Source organism: Arachis hypogaea, chromosome 18 (assembly GCF_003086295.3).
Source record: "Arachis hypogaea cultivar Tifrunner chromosome 18, arahy.Tifrunner.gnm2.J5K5, whole genome shotgun sequence".
Classification (NCBI taxonomy): domain Eukaryota; kingdom Viridiplantae; phylum Streptophyta; class Magnoliopsida; order Fabales; family Fabaceae; genus Arachis; species Arachis hypogaea.
The window spans coordinates 3,171,922-3,195,650 of NC_092053.1; the positions used below are offsets into that span (position 1 = coordinate 3,171,922).

The 23,729-nt window shown below is 35.4% G+C and overlaps 2 protein-coding genes across 2 annotated transcripts; one reads left to right on the forward strand and one right to left on the reverse strand.

The window, feature by feature from the left end:
* Positions 1–5,972: 5,972 nt before the first annotated feature.
* Positions 5,973–6,986, reverse strand: LOC140181711 (protein FAR1-RELATED SEQUENCE 5-like). The gene is made up of 3 exons (XM_072226008.1): positions 6,919–6,986; positions 6,641–6,822; positions 5,973–6,298 (listed from the first exon to the last, which is right to left on the reverse strand). Exons 1-3 carry the CDS (start codon positions 6,984–6,986, stop codon positions 5,973–5,975), a joined length of 576 nt encoding a protein of 191 aa, XP_072082109.1.
* A 9,734-nt stretch (positions 6,987–16,720) lies between these two features.
* On the forward strand, positions 16,721–18,433 carry LOC112773187 (E3 ubiquitin-protein ligase RDUF2). Its single transcript, XM_025818247.3, has one exon. The coding sequence runs from the start codon at positions 17,027–17,029 to the stop codon at positions 18,146–18,148; it is 1,122 nt and encodes a 373-aa protein (XP_025674032.1). The 5' UTR covers positions 16,721–17,026; the 3' UTR covers positions 18,149–18,433.
* The last annotated feature ends 5,296 nt before the right edge of the window (positions 18,434–23,729 follow it).

Sequence of the window (23,729 nt, forward strand, 5' to 3'; positions counted from 1 at the left end):
TGGTTGTTTTCTATAGACAAGCACCTATTTGCTTAACGGGTTTTTTTTTTTTGCAGAATTTTTTTTTATTTTCTTTTTCTATTTACCAATTAATCTTTAGTATTTGAGAACTATTGTATATTCCCTGAGGAAGTGTAATTGTATATTTGCCTATCAAGTCGAGCTTCGTATTGCATAAGACAATAAGTTGGAGAACATGTCTTAATTTACTATTTGATCGTTGTTCAATATAACCTTGTTTCCGTGATTTATGAAGTGTGATTTGTTTTTACTTTGCGGATATCTTGATGTGCACATGATAAATTAAAGTGTGAATTTGTTGGTTAGTTTACCAAACCTTTGGATGGTTGATTTTGATGATGGTGAATGCTATTTTGATCCTAGTACACTATCATCTTGTTTGAAGGAGTGGCTGTTTGATCAGTCTCTTGTTTTTGTAAGTAAGACAATGCATACATGATTCTAATTATATTAACCGTGTATTTAGTTTGGAAAAGTTCAAGTTAGATGTTTATTTTCACACATACGACTGACTTTACTTTTATTGTGACCATATCAATAAGATCAGTTGCAGACATATGAATCTACAAAAGTCATCGGTTCCTTATTGCCTTTTTGTTGTTTTTTTCTTCAAGTGGCTATGTTCTGTTTCAATAGGTCATGGAAGTGTTGATCAAATCCTTTCAATTCTCTAATCACTAATCTTCCAATAAAAGTTGCTTTTTGCATTAAAAATTACCATTCTTGCCAAAAAACTGCTGATCTATTTCCTCGAATTTTAATGATGTATATATCTTGTTAGTTTGATGTATGATGTATTAAATACTTGAAAGAACAATGTTATATGAGTAGTAATTATGATTAGTTTTTGCCCATATTTGGATGGTTGATTTTCATAAAGGAGAAGTTTACTGTGTCGGTATTTTGTGTGACTATTGTGATGTTTGAGGGTTGTCTTGTATTTTAGTGAGAAACTGTGTACATGGTCCGTAGACTGTAATCCGAACTCGGATATGCATACCTAGATCGACGTGGAACATATGGTTAATCCAATAAATAACTGGATGGCTGAATTACATTGATTACTTTGCTGTTTAGGTGTGCCATATTTTTGCTTTGTGTGAATCTGATTTACCTGCTGAATTGTTATGTTTATAAGTGGCCGAGTCAGACTCTCAGACCACCTAAATTATTGCTGTGTACATCATTTCTCTTTCTCGGACTTATAATTTTTTAGTTTTATCAGCTGGAATGATTACAAGGTTTTTTGCTCATGTTATTATAATTTTCGTTGGTTAATTATAAACTCAATAGAATCTTGCATTAAAATTCAGGGGACCTACTGTGTGAGTAAATTTTCATGGTACTCCAACAACCCATTTTCATACCGTCCGAATGTAAAATCACATGGGTAAAAAGGTATCACATTGTTTACATGATTGAAAAAAATCTTTGGTTATATGTTGTGACGTCATTCTTTTGCTTAATTTTTGCTCAACAGAAATTAGTCGAGGCGCGATGCTCACCTTGCTACATCAACAACCTGTTTTCCCACTTGGAACTACATAATGAGGACGCTAAGTTGGCTGAGGTTGAGGCTATTGGATTTGATTTCCTGCGGTGGGTACCGCTATAGCATGTGAAGCAGAGCATCATGCTCCAACTTGCGAGGGCCTATGACGTGGAATCAAACACTCTCAGGGTCGACGCAAGGGACATCCGCGTTACCACCGAACTGATCGGCAGTGTATTCAGCATGCCTTTTAGAGGTTAGTAGAAGTTATGTAAGATGTAATAATTACTGTGCATGTTTTTTGGTTTGCTTTTGTTGACAGTGATTGATTGTTGTACAATGTTTCGTTAATGTTAGGGGTGGCAAAACGGGCTGGCCCGCCCCGCCAAACTGATATGGGGTCAACCTGCTACCCCGCCCCGCCAAAGGGCGGACTGGCGGGTTGGCGGGCCGGCCCGCCTCTTTTTTTTTTTTTACCAAATTTTTTCTTTTTATGATAAAATTCAATTTAACGCACTAAGTACTAACAATTATTTTATTTTATAATAAAATTATTTCATCGAATTAGTTTTTTAATATATAGAGTATTATTCTAAATTAATTATTAATCCATAAAAAAATTATAATTAACCATAATAACTTTTTTGATTGAAATTAACAATAATAAAAATAACATAACAAATAATAAGTCTCAAAGTCTCAAACATAAGTGCATAATAATAACAAAACAAACATATAATCCACACATAAATCCTACTATAATTAAAACAAAACACAACATAATTCATAAATCAACAAGATACCCAAAAAAACCTTAAATCAACATACATAAATCAATTATCAACGTCTAAATCAACAAAATTTGAATCTGATCCAGAAGTTGAAACACCGCCTCGCCTAGCACCTTGAGGATTCACATCTTCACCTTCGCCTTCACCTACAATCAGGATTTTATGTTGCATTCCCACCATCAACTTCCATAGAGACATAATTATCCATTGCAGAATCAACAGCTCAATCTAAATAATCTCAATACATAAAAATATTTAAATCAGTCAAAAATATTCAAACAATAATCAAACATAATCAATAAGTAATTTAGTACTAACTAAATAATACCCAGTTGCAGAAACATAATCAAATCAGGCTGAAAAACAATATTCAAACATAATCAAACAATAATACCCAGTTGCAGAAAACTCAAATCAGGCAGAAAAACAATATTCAAACATAATCAAACAATAATACCCAGTTGCAGAAAACTCAAATCAGGCTGAACAAAAAATGACATGGAAAAAATAATAACAATAATAAGTAATAACAGTAACTGAGCTTGAGAATGACAATGTGAGGAATAAGAAAATCATTTTTGCTAAGATAATCAGATAATCGATTCGAAGAGCTCATTTTTGCTAAAATAATTATGAGAAAAACAAACAACAACATTACAGTAACTCAGTAAGTAAACATCATCATCAGATTTGTCACTTACATATTCACTTATTCAGCAAATGTAAATCACTTACTAATAGTAATGGCGGAGCCGTCGAGCAGGAAGAGGAGGAGAGAGGAGCGATTCCAGGAGTCCGCCAGTCACAGAACTGCCGAGCAGAGGCGCCGACGAGACAAAGCTGCCAACGACGATAGGAGGAGAGAAAGGAAGGCGAAAGGCAGAAGCGCCAGAGAGGAGCAAGTGAGGAAAGGCCGCCGCAGGGAGGAGCGAGTGAGGAGGGAGCCGAGCTGCTGAGGAGTGAGGAGGAGCGAATGAGGAGGGAGTGGGTCAGCGAACGCCGAAAGGGATGAAGGTCAAAGGTCTGGCCGTCTGGGGTGTGGGTGTGGCTGAGCTGAGTGACCGGCGTTAGGGATTGGATTAGGCAGGAGGAACCGTAGCAGTAGCTGTGTGTCTGCGTGTGATGTGTGTGTTGAGACTTGAGTAACCCTAATTTTCAATTTATACCCCCATGTAAATTTACTAAATTACCCCTTTAAAAAAAGGATGCCAGCCAGCCCTGCCCCGCCTTGGCCCGCGGTTTTGGCGGGTTTTTAAAATTTGGCGGGTTCAAAATCTGATCTCGACCCACCTTTTTTGGCGGTTCGACCCGGCGGGTTCGACCCGTTTTGCCATCCCTAGTTAATGTAGGGGACCCAATCCCGAAACTACAGAAGAAAAATGCTTCCCATTTGGCACTTAAGAGACAGTTCCAGAAGAAAACAACAACACAACTGCAGGACTTTGTCTTTGCCTGTCCAATGAAGACTGAGCAACAAAGGATGGCTTTTAGACGATACTTTATCCTTGTGGTTTTGAAGATGTTTCTTTGCCCCACAAGCCAGTAGACTATTTCCCCATGGCACCTCCCTCCAATTTTGGATGTCTCAAACCCAAGAAGATTTCACTGGCCGTATCAGATATTAAAGTGGTTGCAAGATGCAATAAGAAAATTCCAAAACGAGAACCGAAAAACATGCAGCGGGTGCATGTTCGTGTTGTTGGTATCGCAAATAATTTACCTAAATTTATACTACATGTACGTCTTAAGTTGTAAATCCTATCATTTGAATTACTTGTGTCCAGGTTCTGTACTTTCAGTGCTTAAAGCATGGTCCGTTACATGCATGTCAAGCACCCGAGCTTTGAATTGATGAATGGACCACTAATGAACTTGATAAGAAGGCCGACCATGTTATTTCACAGGTACAATCCCTAATAATTTCATTTTTATAGTCAAATTGAATACAAATTCCATCGGAGATTCAATTTGATTTTTTGTTAACTTTGTTGTCCCACATTGAACACATAGGGATGCATCGTGGACAAGGCAAGGAAGGGAAAAAAAGAAGAAAGCCGCTAGTAGTAAAGTAGAAAACGAAAAAGCAAGGTGTAAAAGGCCCCACAATGACTCCGACCAAGCGCCATCTACCCGGTGCAGGACTACACTTCAGCAAAGATATATGGATGCACATGAGGTGATCTACTTTCATTAAATTAATTGTGTTACTATCATGGATGTTTATTTTAGTATGTATGCGACTAGTTCTTATTATGTTGGTACATTCCACCTTGTCTGGTGTGCAATGTGTTGTGATGTGCATGTAATTGTAAACTCTTGGGTAATGCCAGCAGTGTGACAAGATCAATGTTGGAAGAAAATGGTCGCGCAAGGACTCCGAACAAGCGCCATCTACCCGGAGTAAAAGCGAACATCCGATCACGTACAGAAATGAACATTCCAAGTATGTGAAAAAAAAATAACCATGTAGTCACTATCTAAAATGAACAGCTACGTACCGAATGACTATATAGTATAGCATGAAGCAATTTAGTACAAATTTAATAACCTAACTCTTAAGTTAAAGAATAACCATCATCTATAATCATTATGCATTCAGTACATTGAAATTAATAAAGTAAAGTGGTTCATTCTGGCCAAAGAAAAATGGTTCATGAAAATTAATCAAGTATAGGCTCTTGCAACAACTGCCTACAAACCTTAAAACTATTTATTTATAACATAAGACCACCCTCTTCATCTAATCTTGATAATAAATGGATACCAATCTGAACCCTATAAACCTAGAGATTAAAAATAAACACAAGCACACCCATGTCCAATTTATTCTAACTTTAGTTGAAAGAGCTTAACAAAGACATGAAACCACTAACTTGTTGGGGATCATTCTGGCCGACAACAGCACCGGAGTTTACATCTTGAGATGCCTTCGGACAAACCACCTGCTAAACACAACCAAAAATGACAACAATTAACTTCTTGCATAGTACTATACCAAATAAACATGCAAGGTCGAGATTGATACAAACATGTACTGGGGAGGCATTCTTGTTTTTCCTCCGAGTAGATTTCCTAAAGGACTTCTCCAGGGCAGCGCCGAGCCTCTTACTTTTTGGCCGGCCTTTTGTCGTGACCTTCATGACGCTTGGATGTCAACTACACTGACAACGTTCGAACTCTGTGAGCCAATGCTGGTGTGGATCTCCACCACGCTTTTGGACCTCTTCTTGGCATGGTGCGCAGCCAGCTTGGGCATTGTTTCTTCCAGAGTAGCATGCAGCAATGCTGTTTTGTCGTCGTCACCGACAAACTCTTGAGCAACATTGTAGAAGTGTGCTCATAATCCCCTAAATGCAACATGACTTTCATCCGACCGACTGACGTCGTGACTACTCTTGACATACGTATGCTTGCACTTTATGTTCTTGCTCCATCAAGGAAGAACATAACAGGTAGGTACTTTATACACTTTATACGAATAGAAAACTACAAGACAGTGACAGCACAATACACCTGAACTCTAAAAAAGATTGCACTCACAACGAACCTCCTGTGTGGAACGGTCAAAGTGGATCGTATGGAACACAGAGAATAGTATCGTTGACTAATTTCTCCTCTTCCACCTTCATGCATACCGATGGCCCCTCTTCAGCAACTATAAAGACTTTTCAATCAGTCTTCTTCACGAACTCAGTTTGAGCATCCCTAAACATGCTGGTAGTGTACTTCTGCTGAAATTGTCTCTCCATAGGCGAGCTCGTTGCACAAGGGATAACCCCCTTCGAGTCTGCTACATCATCCTCCAATTTCCTCTGCTCCTTAATTCCAAGCACATTGTCATATTCGTGAACAAATTGGACCAAACTAGTCCTACTGTATAAGAATCCACCGTAGAATGCGTGCATGCTCTCACTCCTTTGCGTACTTCTCATAGCAACCCAAAATTCACCATTAAAGTATATGGGAACCCACATGCGTCGATCATCATAGAGGTCTACAAAAAAAATCCAATGTTAGCAAAGAAACCTTACACTGAACTTATTACTACAACTCAGAAAAAGCCAGATTCCAAATAATTGTCAATTAAAGCACGTAAAGTAATTGTACACTAACAGACCTGACAGTCATGTGTTGTTATATAAGTTGTACTCATCTATAAATTTAGACCAATTATCCTCAAATGACTCCTTAGTTCGAGAGTTCCACACAATGTCATTGAGGTTATCATACAACTCTCTGTACCGGCGGTAACCTCCAAGCTTGTGCGGTAACTTCTTCGTAATGTGCTAGATGCACCATCGGTGGCATGTATCGAGTAACGCATTTCTGATCGCACAGAAAATGGATCTGCATTGATCGGTGATGATCCGCTGTGGAGCAGTTCCCATGCACTTCACCCATTGGCTGAAAATCCACTCATAACTTGGAATTTCCTCATTCCCCAGCAAAGCACAACCGAGGAGGGTCGACTTACCATGGTGGTTGACACCGACGAACGACACAAACGGTAATCCATGCCTACGAGAAAAACCAACCAGAAATAAGAAATCCCAATCACGACCGAAGAAACTAAAAAAAAATAAAGAAAAAAACACCAACTTAACTACTTCATACCTGTTTATACTGTAGGTGCTATCAACTGACATGACGTTTCCGTAGTATTCATACGACGCCCTACACATTGCATCCACCCATACTGCACTCCTAAATTGACACTCCACGTCCAACTTCACCGCTTAGAAGAAGTTCGGATTGATGTCCGTCATTCTCATGAAGTAGTTCATCATCTCCCTGACATCCGCATTCACATTGTTGGTTCGGAGCCTTGCTGTAATATAGTTTCTTAAATCCTTTTCTGAGAATCCCAGGTTAGACGGGCCCCCAGCCTCATTTGTCAAAGCTAGGAATGTCTTGTTTGGTCGAATCACAGCCTCATCATTATCCTCGATCACGCACTTCGCGTGCATGGTCAGCTCTCTATACTCATGGTAGTGCACCGCCTTTCTCGCTGAATATGGGTGCGAATGCCTCAACTCAACCTTGAACAAAATCCACTCTTGAATGTCCTTCTCAAACTTCACATATATTCTTGCCTTGCACCTAGCAGCTGAAATCGTGCTCTTCTGCGTTGGTGCTTTGACACGAGACCCGCAGAACCCGTCGCGATTATAGTGGATAGCTTGGTTAACGTGTTTCTTTGTGATCTTGTCACATGTTGTTGTCCTTATCTTAGTTGCAAATCCTACTTTCTTTGCGTAAATAACATAGAATTCATGAGCCATCTGCAACTGCGCAAACCGTATTTCAACTCTTGGTATTTCGTCTTCTTGAAGGCAATCATGATCCGGTAACTACATTTCAGATTAATTACAAAAAAATTATTACCATTAATGATCAAATCAAACATGCGGATCATGACTACACAAAATTAAACTAGAGTCCAAAACCTCGTAACCAAGATCCATCTCTTCACTTCCAACCTCAGTAACATCCGACAGTTGCATGGCCTACAATTTCAAAATAAATACAGAAACCCAAAGAAAATAAATCCTTATTAAATATCATGTAAATAAAACCTCAATAACCAACACAAAAAATGTAACAAAAATTAGAAATCAAGTTAATCATCCTAACAATTCTAGGTTAAAAACAAATGTATGAAAATGACAATGATAGGTAATTGAATTAATTATTTCATTTTATCTATTATATAAGGATTGTAACTACTATGAATTCTCTTTCACAATGTCACTGTACCTCACATAACTGAACATGCATTAGATACAATTACCATACACATAATTCAGTCCTCGATTTCAATGCCTGCATCACTCTAGAGTTACTTTTTTTATTCATTTAATGACCATCATGTATAATTATGTACATAAATTCTTATCTACACATGCAGGAAGCATATAAGCATACCATTCATTATAAAACAATCATATAAGCATACCATTAATTAATTTATGCAAATTCTCCATACATATAAGCATATAAGCATGAAAAATAAGCATATAATATGCAGAAAGCATATAAGCATACCAAATTATCTGCAGGAAGCATATAAGCATACCATACCATTATAAAACAATCATATAAGCATGCTATGATTAATTAATGTATGCAAATTCTCCATAAATATAAGCATACTATTCAATATAAAACAATCACAGATTTGGTAGAATCACAAATTCTCCATCACATCTGGGTAAGCATTAAACATAAACAAAAATATGCCATTTGCATTGAGATTTAAAATCTAAATTAGTTGAAAAATAACCATCAATTATCAATGTTTTAAACGTAAGTTGCTCACCTTATTCGATTGTTCACCGTCGACGACGAAATGGTCGGCTACGTTTTCATGTAGATTTGATGAATTCTCATTACCGGCGGTAGATAGAACACAACCCAGCGGATCAATCATATCGCACTCCATTAAGGGGCTTCGGCTGGGTGATGTGCGTAAAGGAAGAAGCACACTTGAAACACCTTCATCTTGTGACGTTGACATTGGGAAGAAGGCACACATCGGCTGCGCACTGCCCTCGCTGGACATCCGAGTTGCTGCGTTGCTGCGAAGATCGACCAAACGAGAGGAACATTGTGTTGGGCGGTGGACTGTGCGAATGACGAGGCCGGTCGGAACATAATCGGACAGCAGGCGGTGATCGTGGCAGCGCTGCACCGGCAAGATTCTCAGAGAAATGGAGAGAATGGAGGTCACACCGTATTGAAAGAGGGAGGTCGTTGTTTTGATTCTATAACTGACGATAATCCTAATTTGTTTCAAATTTCAAATTAGAAACAATTCAAAATTAATTAATTATCCATAATATATTTTTAATTTCAATTTAATCTCATTGTATGCATTGTACAATATATCTATTGGCTCCTCATACTTTTCTTTTTTCTATTTTCACCTAAAAATTTCTAGTTCAAATTTCAATCTTAACCTTTAAAAAAATTATAGTACAATAATTTATCAGAAATAACAAAATAATTGAAATTTAAATATCTAATCTTCCGAAACCAAACTCGTAATCACACTCTATGCTTTTGAAAATGATCGTTTACATGTTGTTGGTCCCTATATATAAGCTTGTAAAGGAAGTACGAAATGTAGGTAAATTAATTAATTTTAATACGAGAGATACATTATTAGTATAATATGTTAATATTGGGTTAAAATGGTGTAATATACTGATACGAGATGGATATTAGTAATCGTGAGTAATATTAATTTTTTCTCATTTTACAAAAAGAAAATAAAAAAATTGCCGTTAACAATTTTTGAAGGATGAAGTTAGAATTAAAATCATTATTTACGACTATTTTTTTTAAAAAACTTTACATTTCAATCAATTGAAATCGTTATTGATAATTTTTTTTAATTATTAAATTTTAGTTCGTTAATTGAAATTGTTACTAATAATTTTTCTTGTACAAACTATCTCATATTAATAAAATTCATCAACAAATCTCAATGTTTTGATAAATCTTGAGTTAAGCCTCAATGTAGTCCATAAAGTTGCACTCGAGCCCCATAATAGTCTCTGAACTTAAAAGTTACCCATATTCATTTCTGAAGTTGCACTTCGGGACTCAAATTTGTCCTTCCAACAATTTCTGCCCACCTAGCGCTACCAAAAAGCTGAGTTGGCAGGCTTCGTGACACGTGAGCATTACAACGGCTAGTTGATGTGGCAGAGTAAACTGTTCGGAATCAATTTGGTCCTTCAAATCAAGTTAAAACTCTAATCCCCAATTTTGAAGCCCACAGCGCTCTGTCTTCTCTTCTCTCTGGTTCTCTGTTCTTGTCTTTCCTATCTTTAAAACCCGACTGTTATGGCAAGCGCAAGCAATGCAGCTGGGAGCTCGAATAACCCACGATCTTTTGGAAGCATCATGAGGAGAATGAATAGAAACAGAGAATCGCGTTTGCTAGAATGGTGTGGCTGCGGGTCGAGACCAGTGCTGCGGTGGTCAGAGACGGATTCTAATCCAGGGAGACCGTTCTTGGGTTGCCCAAACTACAATGGAAGTATTATTGTTGTTGATTTCTGTATTTATGGATATAAAAGGATGGATATTTGGTTAGAACTTAGAAACCCAATTGCATATTTGAATGTAGTTGCTTTATTCTGTTGGAATTTCAGTTCCTTTTAATTGGTAATTTAGCTTTTTAGTACTATTTTTGTGCTTGAATAAGGAGTTATGGTGCATATTTTTAAAGAGAGTTTGTAGTATGTTGTGTGCAACTGCAACTCTTCATTTTGGGCCTGTCCAGGGTGAAGATTTTATTCTGTAAAAATTAGGCTCACTAGTGCACTTGCTGATGAAGTTTTGCTGTTGCTATTTTATGAAGTTGTAGGTGAGCATGTGCCTTGTTTATTTGTTGTGTTTATTTTTCAATGATACTTTGTAGGATAGAATTTTGAACATGTTGATGCAGGGACTATTTAAGAGAGTAGTGCAATGGGTTTTTGCAATTTGGATAGACAGTCTTAATTTTAAGGACACAGTTATCTTAACTTTAAGGCATCTTTTGTAGTTGTACAACTTGCCTTTTTTTTGTTAAACTTTGACCTTGCACGATCACATTAGAACTAAAGATATTTTGAGATTTGAAATTTCTTGTAGCTCACCAATTTTTTGTACCTCATTTGGGATATCCATATTAATCTTCTTAAACAAACTTAATGTGTCATGATAATGGATTCTGAATTTGACTGATTTACCTAACTCATTTTCTTTATATTGAGTTGGTTTAATTAAACTGAATGTAATATGTCATTGATGTATTGCATACATATGGTACAATAAAATTACATTCAGATATTTTTGTGTTAACTTTAATTATAAAGTAAGTTGTGCAATTGTCAATCAAGTTAACTTGGCTATTAGAATAGTCAAGTTGTTTGATGAATTTCGTTTGGACTAGTAGATTAGTTGTTGGAAAAGGAATGTAAATTTTAATGGTTTGATCCATCAAGATTCAAGTGAGTGTCTAGAGAACTGCTATCCTTAATTACATCAAAATAATGTTCTTGGTGTAACACTTTCTCAGCACAGGTGGATTTGATTTCTTGATGTGACATCAATAATGTTTATTCCTTTCTTATTAGTGAACAATAATTGATTATTCTATCATTTCACATTTTCAATCTATTACTAGCAGTGATGTCTAATTTCAATTCTAAATTTGCATAGGTAATCTGAGCGAGATTTGACAAGTTGGAGAGCAAGGGTGGAATCTTGCAGCAGGTACTTCTTTTAGGCTATCGTTGGAGACCAAATGAGTGGCAACTATCTGCCAACCACTATTCAGTTTTATTCTATAAAATCCCATGCTTATGTCTATGTACTGAAATTTAGATCAGTTGTCTATTCCGTGAGGTGTAGTTCTCGAGTAATTGCTGTAGCTCAATCCACTCAAGTATACTTTCTCTTTTATTTTTGTTTATCAATCGCCTTCAATACCTGCTTTCTTGAAATAACTAATAGAGTCATTGTTTCACAGATACACTGTTTTTAATACCTTCAATAAGCTGTTGTTTATAAATGCTGAATTATTCCTGGGCTGATGGTGGTTATACATGATGCATAATGTCCTGTTTGTATGTAACAGTGCTGTTTAGGGACTAGTCTGATGTCACTTACATAAGTTTAGGGACTAGTTTGATGTCACTTATAAAAGTGTAGGGACTATTTTGGTGCTCAAAAACAAGTGTCTGACAGCTTTTTATAAAAGTGAAGGAATCAAAAAGTTAGGTCCCGATGTGGTCTGTTGACCCAGACTATGAGAAGTTCAAAGTTCATGGCTGGCCAACTAACATGGTTGTCGAAATTCATGATGTGGTCCTTCTAAAAAGAAATTTCTCCAAGCATGATGAAAAAACAACTTCAGGGAGTAGCAATCCACTAGGAAGCAGTCAACCAGCAAGGAATCCCCACCTAACCCTATGCAAGGTGCAACACAGGAGAATGCTACAAGGCTTGCAAATTTCATGAAGTTTGTGTCCACCCTTGGATTCAAGGCACCAAGGCACAAAAAATGAAGATTAGGATGATTATGTTTAGGGACAGGGGACACATGGTGTCTTTGTGTATCTATTTTGCTGAAGTCTTTTACCATGTATGCTTTCTTAAACGTTGTCTTAGTGTTGGGGATTTCAGTATCTGAAACTTACGAGGTCAAAATGTTAACAACTTTGATATACTTGGTGTTTTGGCTCTATAATGCCTTTTTTGGATGAAACATTACTAATATGAATTATGACTTTCTTGAATTGAGTTTTGTCAGCTTTTTGATTATATTTTGTCCTGTATTACAAAATTAAGAGTAATTCAAACCCTGTCCATTTCTATTTCATTCAGAAGTGCAGGAACAGAAGTATGCATATAATCAAACACTTTAATTTGCATTTCTTTCAAACAAAAGGACAGGAAAAAGTACATGAACAATATATGCATATAACATGCATGTCATTTGTTTTTCGCTAGATATAGTTGATCTTGTTGTTTATCCAACTTTAATACAAGAATACCAACTACAATCAGCAGCATAAACACAAACATCAAAATCCCCCCATTTTTAGAACCCTAATTTCAGCCTCTAATCTACCAAATTTTCAAGCAATCTTCATCTTCCATTCTTCATTGTCAACTGAATGCCTTGTTCTATCATCACATGCTATGACATCTTCTTCCAAAACTTTATCAACTCACAAAAACAATCCACGCCATTTATTACCCACAGTCTGCACAGCTAAAAAATTCAGTCAACAAATTTTATATCCATAAATACAGCAATCAACAACAATAATACTTACCTTGTAGTTTGGGCAACCCAAGAACGGTCTCCCTGGATTAGAATCCGTCCCTGACCACCGCAACACTGGTCTCGACCCGTAGCCACACCATTATGGCAAACGCGATTCTCTGTTTCTATTTATTCTCCTCATGATGCTTCCAAATGATCATGGGTTGTTCGAGCTTCCAGCTGCATTGCTCGCGCTTGTCATAATAGTCGGGCTTCAAAGATGGGGAAGACAAGAACAGAGAACCAAAAAGAAGAGAAGACAGAGTGCTATGGGCTTTAAAATTGGGGATTAGGGTTTTAACTTGATTTGAGGGACCAAATTGATTCCGAACAGTTTACTCTGCCACATCAACTAGCCGTTGTAATGCCCACGTGTCACGAAACCTGCCAACTCCGCTTTCCGGTAGCGCTAGGTGGGCAAAAATTGTCGGAAAGACAAGTTTGAGTCCCGGAGTGCAACTTCAGAGATAAATATGAGTAACTTTTAAGTTCAAGGACTACTATAAAACTCAAATACAATTTCAGAGACTACATTAAAACTTATCTGGATAAATCTCACAAGACACAATCCAATATTCCAAAAAATTATCCCAAAATGTACACATAAGGATCTTTGCATCATGCTAGCCTGAAAGTTGATGTTAAGGCTATGAAAAGAATATATTAATAAGGAGATTTTTAATTACAAGATTCTTGATAAGATCGAATTACTCAATTATTACAATCAATAATATTTGGTTGTTCTCAAATCCACTTGGTCACATTAAATTTCTTTCTTTGGGTTGGAGAAAGAGAGAGAGAGAGGTTCCCTCTTAGTTTGACTCATAAAATTGGTATCATGTTTCTATCAAAAAATCCGTGACTTATTGCATCCTTTTTTCTTTTAATTAAAAAAAAAGGGGTTTGTGACATGCATCTTAGTTATTAACTAGTTTTGCATCACCAAAAAAATTAACTAGTTTTGTATCTCATTTTCTTTAGTACATATTGTAGATTTGTAGTCATGTACACGCCGAAAGTACTATTATAATTCAAATCATTTCATGTTTAATTTTTATTAAGAAAGTAATTAAAACTACATATTGCAAGAATCCAGTTAATCTTTAAAGAAATAAGACTTTGTAGTATATTTATCTTCTGGCAATTAAATATTCTAGTATGTATTTTGGTAACGGTAATATTAAAAAGACAAAAAAATAACTAAACTTATTTTATTTAATATTTATTAATTATTATTATTTTTAGTTAATTTATTTTGGTTAACAAATATTTCAGTTGAGAGAAATTGACTCATTGAATTTATAATTACAGAATATTTTCAAATAATTAATTAAAGTATGATTTGTGAATTTTTGGTTCCAAAATAATATTTTGTATCGTGTATGATATAGTAGTTGATTGACTTCTAATGGTATAATTAGCATCTGTATAGAATAATTATTCATAATCACTTTTTTAATAAGACCCTAAAAAAATGCTGAAATTGGAAGGTTAGGAAGAGGTGGCTGTGGCTATCTATATCTATCTATCAATATAATAATATCCTAATCCATGGTTTTCATTCCACTGTTTTGCCGTCATTAATAATGTATAATATAATATATTACGATAATAGTATTTGATTTATTAGTTATGCCAACATGCATTAATATTAATAATGTAATGGACTAAATAGTCCTCGGAGGCAATAATCTAGAATGAAGCTTATATAGACGTGGTCAATGGCATATTTCAACACGTGTGTCTGTTTTCATAATCTGAAAAGGAATTCCAATTCCAATTCCAATTCCAAATTCATGCACCAGCTGCTGCGAGAAAATAATGAAACAGAATTGAACCTTATGGATTATAATTAATTAAGCACTATTCGGGAAAAAAAAATTAGCGCTTCTTGTTGATTTATTTGATTTGTTGTATGGGAAAAGGATCCCGCTAGGGAAACAATGGACTATTTATACAATGTGTACAATGAGTTATTGAGTTAGAAAATGAACATCCTCTTTACTATCTAGAATAACCATCCGAGTACTAGCGATAATAAACATCTTCCCAAAAGCTTAAACTAATTTTGGGGTTCACCAAGAATCGAACTCTTGACCTTTCGGATCTAGCGCTCTAATACCATGCATGATACCACTCATCCCAAAAGCTTCAGCTGATGGATAAAGATAACACTAATGATTATATCTCTAATACTCCCTAAACCTCCATTGTGCGCATTGTATAAATATTCCATTGGCTCCTCATACTTTCCCATGGGAAAAAGACATGGAATACTATTTTTTTACAGAAACTAATTATATATGATTTAAAAGATATATTTAAAGTTAAAAAAATGATTTTCATTTACAAGAGTTCATTTTTTTAGTGTGATTTTCATTTTTTTTTACAATATGTATGGTTTAACAAAAATATTAATTATATATTAAAATTAATTATTAATATATTTATATATAAATATATATAATTTAATTTATTTTAATATATATTATATTTTGATATAAATTTTATATTGATAATTAATTTTAGTAACTAATTTTAATACACTTTTTAATTTGAATATGGAAACAAAAGTGGTGTTGGACTCGGATATGGGAAATACAGGTACTTTACAGCCATGTGGAACAGAATTTGGACCATGCGAGTTCTCAATCAGTAAACGGACGAATTGCGTTGGATATTCCATTTCATAAAAAAATTGACAACAACAAACAACTCGGAGGGTCCGTTTTCTAGTTTTCGAAATTCATATTTGTCCAACCACAAGTGGGACCATGCGATTTCTTAAGCAAAATTTTAAAATCAAACAACTCGCATGATCCGATTTGTGTACTTTGAGTTTTTTCAATTTTTTAACATAAATCGGATCTCCGATTTGTGTATTCTGAATTTTTTTTCAACTTTTTAAATATAAATTTAAAAAACACCAAAAATTACCATATTAAAATATATCACTCATTTTACTTTCATATTAAAATTTTTTAGCCATTTTAATAGGTATGTAATATAGTTGATAATTTAAAATATAAATTTTTGAAATGATTGAATTTTAAAAAAGAGGGTTGAGTTGGAAGAGAAAGTGATTAGAGAAGAGATGGGTGTAAGGGGTGTGTAGAGTTGTAGGGACAAAGTTGTCCAACACAGACAACAGCTTGGAATGAGTAGAACAGGTCCAACTTGAGGCAATCAGGGCCCTCTGTTTATTTATGTATGCCTTCTCCCATTACATCACATCCTCTCTTTTTCCCTCCTCTCCTCATGTTCTTCTCATCACTCCTTTTGTCACTTGTATAACCTTTTTTAATTAACATCAAAGATAAAAAATGTAAAAATATATACATAAATAATGTATATATTCTTCTTTATATTTTCTCCAATTTTCAACCATCTAAATCCGTGTTTATTTCATATTTTCCATGTTATCCTCCATACCTCTGTTAAATTCTGATTAATCAATAATTTAATTTTAGTCAAAATCTCCCTAAATCATCACTATTTGAAACATTTAAGAATTTGAGATTTTAAAATAGACAAAAGATTTACAAAAAAATCATAATTAATTGAATCATAAATCGATAAATATGTCTAAAAAAAGAAATTTTGATCTTTTTAAAATATTTTTTGAATTGATTAGTTGATAGATGAATTTGATTATGAGTAAATAAATAAAAAGTGGAAATTGCCTTGTATGTTCGATTGAGAACAAGTGTGAGTTTAGGGCACTGTTTGGTGAGAAGATCAAAACCGCGTTTGAAACACGCCAAGCCTTTTCTCTCCTTAAATAAAACCTCTTTCTCAAACACATTCTTCCTACTACTAATTTCGTTCCTCTTTTGCTCTCTTTCTCTCTGATTCTCTCTTTCAAAGAACGAGTCAACTCGTTGGACGAAAGAAATGAACTCGGATATAACTCACGCCACGACGGCGTCGTATTGGTGCTACAGCTGTACACGTTTCGTTCACCTTCTCGACCGACACGACGTCGTTTGCCCCCACTGCCAAAGCGGTTTCGTTGAAGAGATCCATGCCGGCCAGTCCCCTGCCATGTCTCTCTTCGCCGACGGTCTTCAAGCATCTCGCCGCCAAGGCTTCCGCCGGAGGCGCCGAAACGCTGGCAGCCGCTCGCCGTTTAACCCGGTTATCGTTCTCCGTGGACCAGGGGAGGATGGCGCTGCCGGAGGCGATAACGAGGGTTCCACTTTCGAGTTGTACTATGACGACGGCGATGGTTCCGGTCTTCGTCCTCTGCCGCCGACGATGTCAGAGTTTTTGCTCGGATCTGGATTCGATAGGTTACTAGAGCAGTTCTCTCAGATCGAGATCAACGGATTTGGTCGGCCGGAGAATCCGCCGGCATCGAAGGCGGCGATAGAGTCAATGCCAACGGTTGAGATCGGAGGCTCTCACGTGGAGACGGAAACTTACTGCGCCGTGTGCAAGGAAGCCTTTGAGCTCGGTGCGGAGGCGCGTGAGATGCCGTGTAAACACCTTTACCACTCCGATTGCATCATGCCGTGGCTCACGATGCGGAATTCGTGCCCTGTGTGCCGCCACGAGCTGCCGTCCGATCAGAACGCGGCGGAAGGGAGAGTCGCCGGTCAGATCGATGAGGAAGCGGTAGGGTTGACCATATGGAGGTTGCCGGGAGGCGGTTTCGCCGTCGGAAGATTCTCCGGCGGCCGAAGATCCGGAGAGAACCGTTTGCCCGTCGTGTATACCGAGATGGACGGCGGAGGCAGCGGTGGAAGCAATGGAGGAAACTCGAACGGTGGTTCTAGAAGAATATCCCGCGCAGTTGGAAGCAGTAGGGTTAGGGAGAATCGCGGAATTGGAAGAATTTTCCGCAATTTCTTTTCCTTCTTCGGGAGAATTGGATCTAGGTCACGTTCCTCTTCGTCTTCGTCATCGTCGTATTCAGGTTCTGAGCATGGATCAGTGAGTCGAAGTCACAGCTATTCAAGTTCGTTTTTCAATAGAAACTCAGGGAGAAGAAGAACTTGGGTCTTGGAAGATTGATTCAGTCAAATTTTGAGAGAAAAAAACATTGAGATTCATGTTTGTAAATAACATAGAACTGGCTACTGCTGTAGAAGGAGGGAAGTTTGCTGGTGATGAAGTGAACGCAGTACAATTTGGGAAGAAAAAAGAAGAAGAAGAAGAAGAAGAAGCGAAGCTTGTTTCCCTTCTCGGTGTTAAATTATTTGATTTGTTTAATTAATGTCTATATTCATGTTTTATTAGTAACATATTCTTTGTAAGCGATTAAGCATTCTTTCAAGATCAATGTCCCGATTTCTGATATGCTGTTCCTTCAAATTGATCCTCAATTGCTAAACTCTGCTGAACAAATAGGATGACAAATCACCTTGTTCAATATGCACTGATTTGGATTCTATTGTTGGGGATAAAGTCTTGGCTTTAGATGATGATCATGATGCTTGTTTTGGGGAATTTGGGGCATGTTTGTTTGTTGGGTTCATCATGATGATGCTTCATATCATGCGTTTCATGAATTACTTCCTTCACCTTTTTGCATAACATAATCATGGGCCTATTTGCCAAAAGATCAAAGGGAAAAGAAGAAAAAAAAAGAAAGAAGAGCGTTGTGTTTCCCTTACTATCACTCTTTTGGCTACATGTATGGTTGTGGTTGTGTTCTGTCTTGGGAGGTGTTTGGCAAGGGCTGTGGATTCCATGCAAGATTTCATTTTCCATTTGCCCTTTTATTTATTTTATTTTATTGATTTAAAATTGTTGGCCTTGGCCATACCTATCGAATGCTGTTTCACTGAATCACTTATTATTGTCCTCTAGGTGTTTGTTGAATGATACAACAATACAACTGTCTCGCACTTCGACTTGGGGGGTGGTCAATTCTGAATTTTGGCATGCCAGGTTCAGCCAACTAAAGTTGAAGCTTTCTCTACCACTATTCCCTTGTTTTTCTTTTTTTGTTTTCCCCAACAAATGTTTTTTGCATCTTTGACCAACATTTAACAAAACAAAGATTTTACAAGGGGAAAAAGACAAAAGGTGTATATGCCATGATAAATCAATCGTATGTTAAAACATAACATACATATAAAAAATAATTTATAAATATACATAAATATATAATTAATTAATTTAATAGCAATATACACTTAGTTATATACAGGCTTCTTTGTTTTTTCCTAGAGAGGATATAATTTTACTATGTTTGTTCTTAATCACTTATACACGTCAAACTCCTCAACAAGGACTAACGAATTTGTCAACCAGCTCACAGGTAACTTTTGGTTAATAAAATTTGTTAGTAATATAGTTTTGGTCATTTTAATTTTTTATACATATGGGTGAATATCATGATCTATTTTATCGAATTACGCATAGTTTGATAAAGTTTTTTAAAGGAGTCTGTGTTTTCAAAAAGCACAAATTTTTATTTTGTATTTGATAAATAAAAAAAATTATATAATTATATTTGTAATTTTTAAAAAATAAAAAATATTATTAAAAGCATTTAAATTATTTTTAGTTTGATTTTATTAAACATAAGTGTTATCGTTTTAAAAAAATATCTTTTAAAATATAATTTTATAAATTATTTTTAAAAAATAAAAATTTTACTAAACTAATATTTAGTGTTGACCTGGTCACTTTTCACATAGATGTACTCTTACTCCCAACTAATAACAAAATGATATCTTAAGGTAAGGTCCATTACTACTTACACTCTTATCCATATTTTAATATAATATTAACGTTATTTTAAAGGTTTAGATGTGAAGGTTTTATAGGCATTGAGAAAAAGGGAATTTGAATTAAGGCATTTTTTTTTTAATTTAAAATGTGTGACAGAATAAGTCAATAATTTTTTTAGTTTAGTCTCTTATAACAGCAAAAGATAAAAGAAAAAAAGAGTAGAGAAAATCAAACCGGTTCTATGCCACCATAAATGAATATAATTTCACAAACCAATGCCAAGATAAAACAAAAACGTCAAGAACAAACAAAAATCCAAAACCAAATTAATATGGAATTATGTTGACTTTTTTTTTTAGTTTATGACTATTTATTCGTAGGCTTTTCAAATAATCTCTCACTGAAGTATTAGCTTTTTTTTCTTTACTAAAAAGACTCAAATAAATATTGAATATATGAAAATTGAGATCAAAACGAAGAAGAAAGACACACAATGTAATATTTTGGTTTCTAAATTTTCTTCTTGAGTTGTCTTAAAAATTGATTCTTCTTCTTATAGCAAAAACTTAATTTTGCTAGCCGTTGCATCAATTATTCTCTATTAAAGACATGATACTTTTCTTTCTTTAGACAACAATATATATTTTTATATTTTCTCCATTCTTGCTCTTAATAGTGATTATTTCTAAACATAATCAGATTAGTACTTAATTATCCACACTAATCGTTGCTGATAATTAATTCTCATAATTGTCATGCTTGTTTTCTTTTTTATTTGGTAGCAGCTTTTCTATTTTTTTTATATCTTGTTCTTAATAGTTGATTCTTTCCAAATCAAATTAAATCACCATATATATTAATTTCAATCTTAAAATTTTATAACATAAATAATCATTCTATAAATTGAAATTAATTCTTAATCAATCAACTAAATATTTATTATTACAATAAATAATAAAATCTTTTTTCAAATTCAACAAGATAGATAATCTATTAAACCACTCTTCCACCTTAGCCCATGACAACAATAAAGACGTCTTACGGCCCACAAATTCAGCCCAACAGAATACACAAATTAAATGATAATTTAGTCTTTATCTTATCTTATAGTAATCTTTATCTTTATCTCTATATCTTATCTTTATCTACTTTTATCTTTCATAAGCCAATACTCTATATATACTTAATTTTACTTTCATAGTTTACAATTCATTCAATCAACAATCAATAAAATTTCTTCATCTTTTTCTTTCACAATTCTTTTATTTTTCTATTCTTTCATAATTTTATTATGGTATCAGAGCTCCTCTTGAGCTCTGCTGACATCCATGGATCAAGGAGAAAGGGCACACCAGCAACTTCATCCGGAGTCTCTTTTGGACCTTTCGTCAGCCCAACACTTTTCTTTCATGGCACTTCCTTTCAATGAAGAAGCTCATCCTTCAAACCAACTTGAGCTTCTGCCAAGTCCAACTACTCATTATCTTTGTTCCTTCAATACCTTTTCCACTGTTAACAATTCTTCAAATCGAGATTCATTCTTGAATACTTAGATCATTAATTCTGGTGCCACAGATCACATTGCATCAAATTTGTCTTGGTTTTTTTCTTACACACAAATTTCTCCTATTATTGTTCATTTACCAAATGGTTCTCGAACTACTGTTTCTTATAAAGACGTCGTTCAATTTTCACCATCCTTGGTTCTTCATGATGTTCTTTATTTACCTCATTTTAATTTTAATATTATCTCTATTTCAAAAATTACTTCAGCACTCATATGTGAACTCACTTTTTCATCTTCTTCTTACACTCTACAGAGCAACAATTTGGGGACAATTGATTTGGCCAGAATGAGAGAGGGATTATATGTCTTTGAACCCAATTTCGGTAAAAATTCATCCACTACACACTCCATAAATTCCATCCAATCTCCACCCATTACACCTTCTAATATATGGTATTTTCGTTTAGGACACCTTTCTGGGCAAAGACTTAATCATTTACATAAACAATTTCCTTTTATCTCTATGCATCATGATGAGGCTTGTGACATTTGTCATCTTTCTAAACAAAAGAAACTTTCATTTTCTCAAAGTTTTAACAAAGCCAATGCAAGTTTTGATTTATTACACTTTGATATTTGGGTCCGTTTCGACAAAATTCTATTCATAATCATAAATATTTTTTTACTATTGTTGATGATTTTAGCCGCTTTACATGGGTTACTTTATTAAAATCAAAAGGAGAAGTACAGAATCAAATAAAAAATTTTATTACTTTAATTGAAACACAATTCAACTCCAAAGTCAAAACTATTCGTTCCGATAATGGACCAGAATTTATTTTACCTGATTTTTATGCTTTAAAGGGCATTATTCATCAACGTAGTTGTGTTGAAACTCCTCAACAAAATGGAAGGGTAGAACGCAAGCATGAACATATTTTGAACATAGCTCGTGCTCTTATGTTTCAATCTAATTTACCATCATCTTTTTTGTCTTATGCTGTTAGACATGCTGTTTATTTACTTAATAGAGTTTCATCATCCGCAATTAATTTTAAAACACCATTTGAGATTTTATTCAATCATCCACCAAATTATCATGACATTAAAGTTTTTGGATGCTTATGTTTTGTTTCTACCCAAATGGCAAATAGATCAAAATTTGATCCAAGAGCCAAAAAGGCTGTATTTATTGGCTTTCAATCTGGTTTTAAAGGGTATATTGTTTATGTTTTAGAAGATAAAAGAATTGAGATTTCTAGAAACGTGATTTTTTATGAAAAGATCTTGCCCTTAGTCACAAAAAATGTCCAATTCCAGACACTCAGCCCAACATTGCCAAACACACCTTCTCAAAAACAAGATTCAGTTAGTCTTCCAGTTGAACCCTCACCTATACCCATTGACCCAACTCCACCTAATTCTTTATTTTCTCCAACAACCTCTCCTTCTTCCTCACTATCGTTTCCTAACCAAGTTGAACCCATGACCACCGAATCACTTTCAACACTAGACACCAGTCCACCATCACCTTCTCATCCCCCGTCACCTTCTTCACCACCTGAGCAACCCCATCCTCGTCATTCCGACCGGCCTCACCGACCTCCAGCATATCTCTCTGATTACTTGTGTAATTCCTCTTTCATCTCTACAAATCAATCTCCCTCAAAGTGCAAGTATCCTTTATCTTCAGTCATGTCTTTTTCTTCTCTTTCATCTTCACATAAAAAGTTTCTTTTATCTCTACATTCTGACGTTGAGCCAAAGTCTTTTAAGGACGCCAATCAACACTCTAATTGGCGTAGTGCTATGAAAGATGAGTTGGATGCTCTTGAGCTGAACAAAACTTGGCGTCTTGTTGATTGCCCTGCAGGGGTTAAGCCGGTTGGCTGTAAATGGGTCTATCGCATCAAACGCAAGCCTGATGGTTCAGTTGATCGATATAAAGCACGCCTTGTGGCTAAAGGGTTCACTCAAACTGAAGGTGTTGATTTCTTGGAAACTTTCTCCCCTGTTGTCAAGCCTGCCACTATCAGATTAGTTTTGGCATTGGCCTCTATGAAGCATTGGCCTATACATCAGTTGGATGTCAATAATGCTTTCTTACATGGGGATCTTTCTGAGGATGTTTATATGACTCTGCCACCCGGATTTATATCTCCTCAACCGAATCAATGCTGTAAGCTACTAAAGTCACTGTATGGTTTACGACAATCTAGTCGTATGTGGTATGACAAACTTTCTCATCTTTTGTTATCTCATGGATATCAGCAGACCTCATCTGATTATAGTTTATTTGTCAAATTCATTGGTGATCAAATTTCTATCCTTTTAGTCTATGTTGATGACATTGTTCTCACTGGTAATTCCATTTCTGAACTTGCTGCCATTAAGTCTATTTTACAT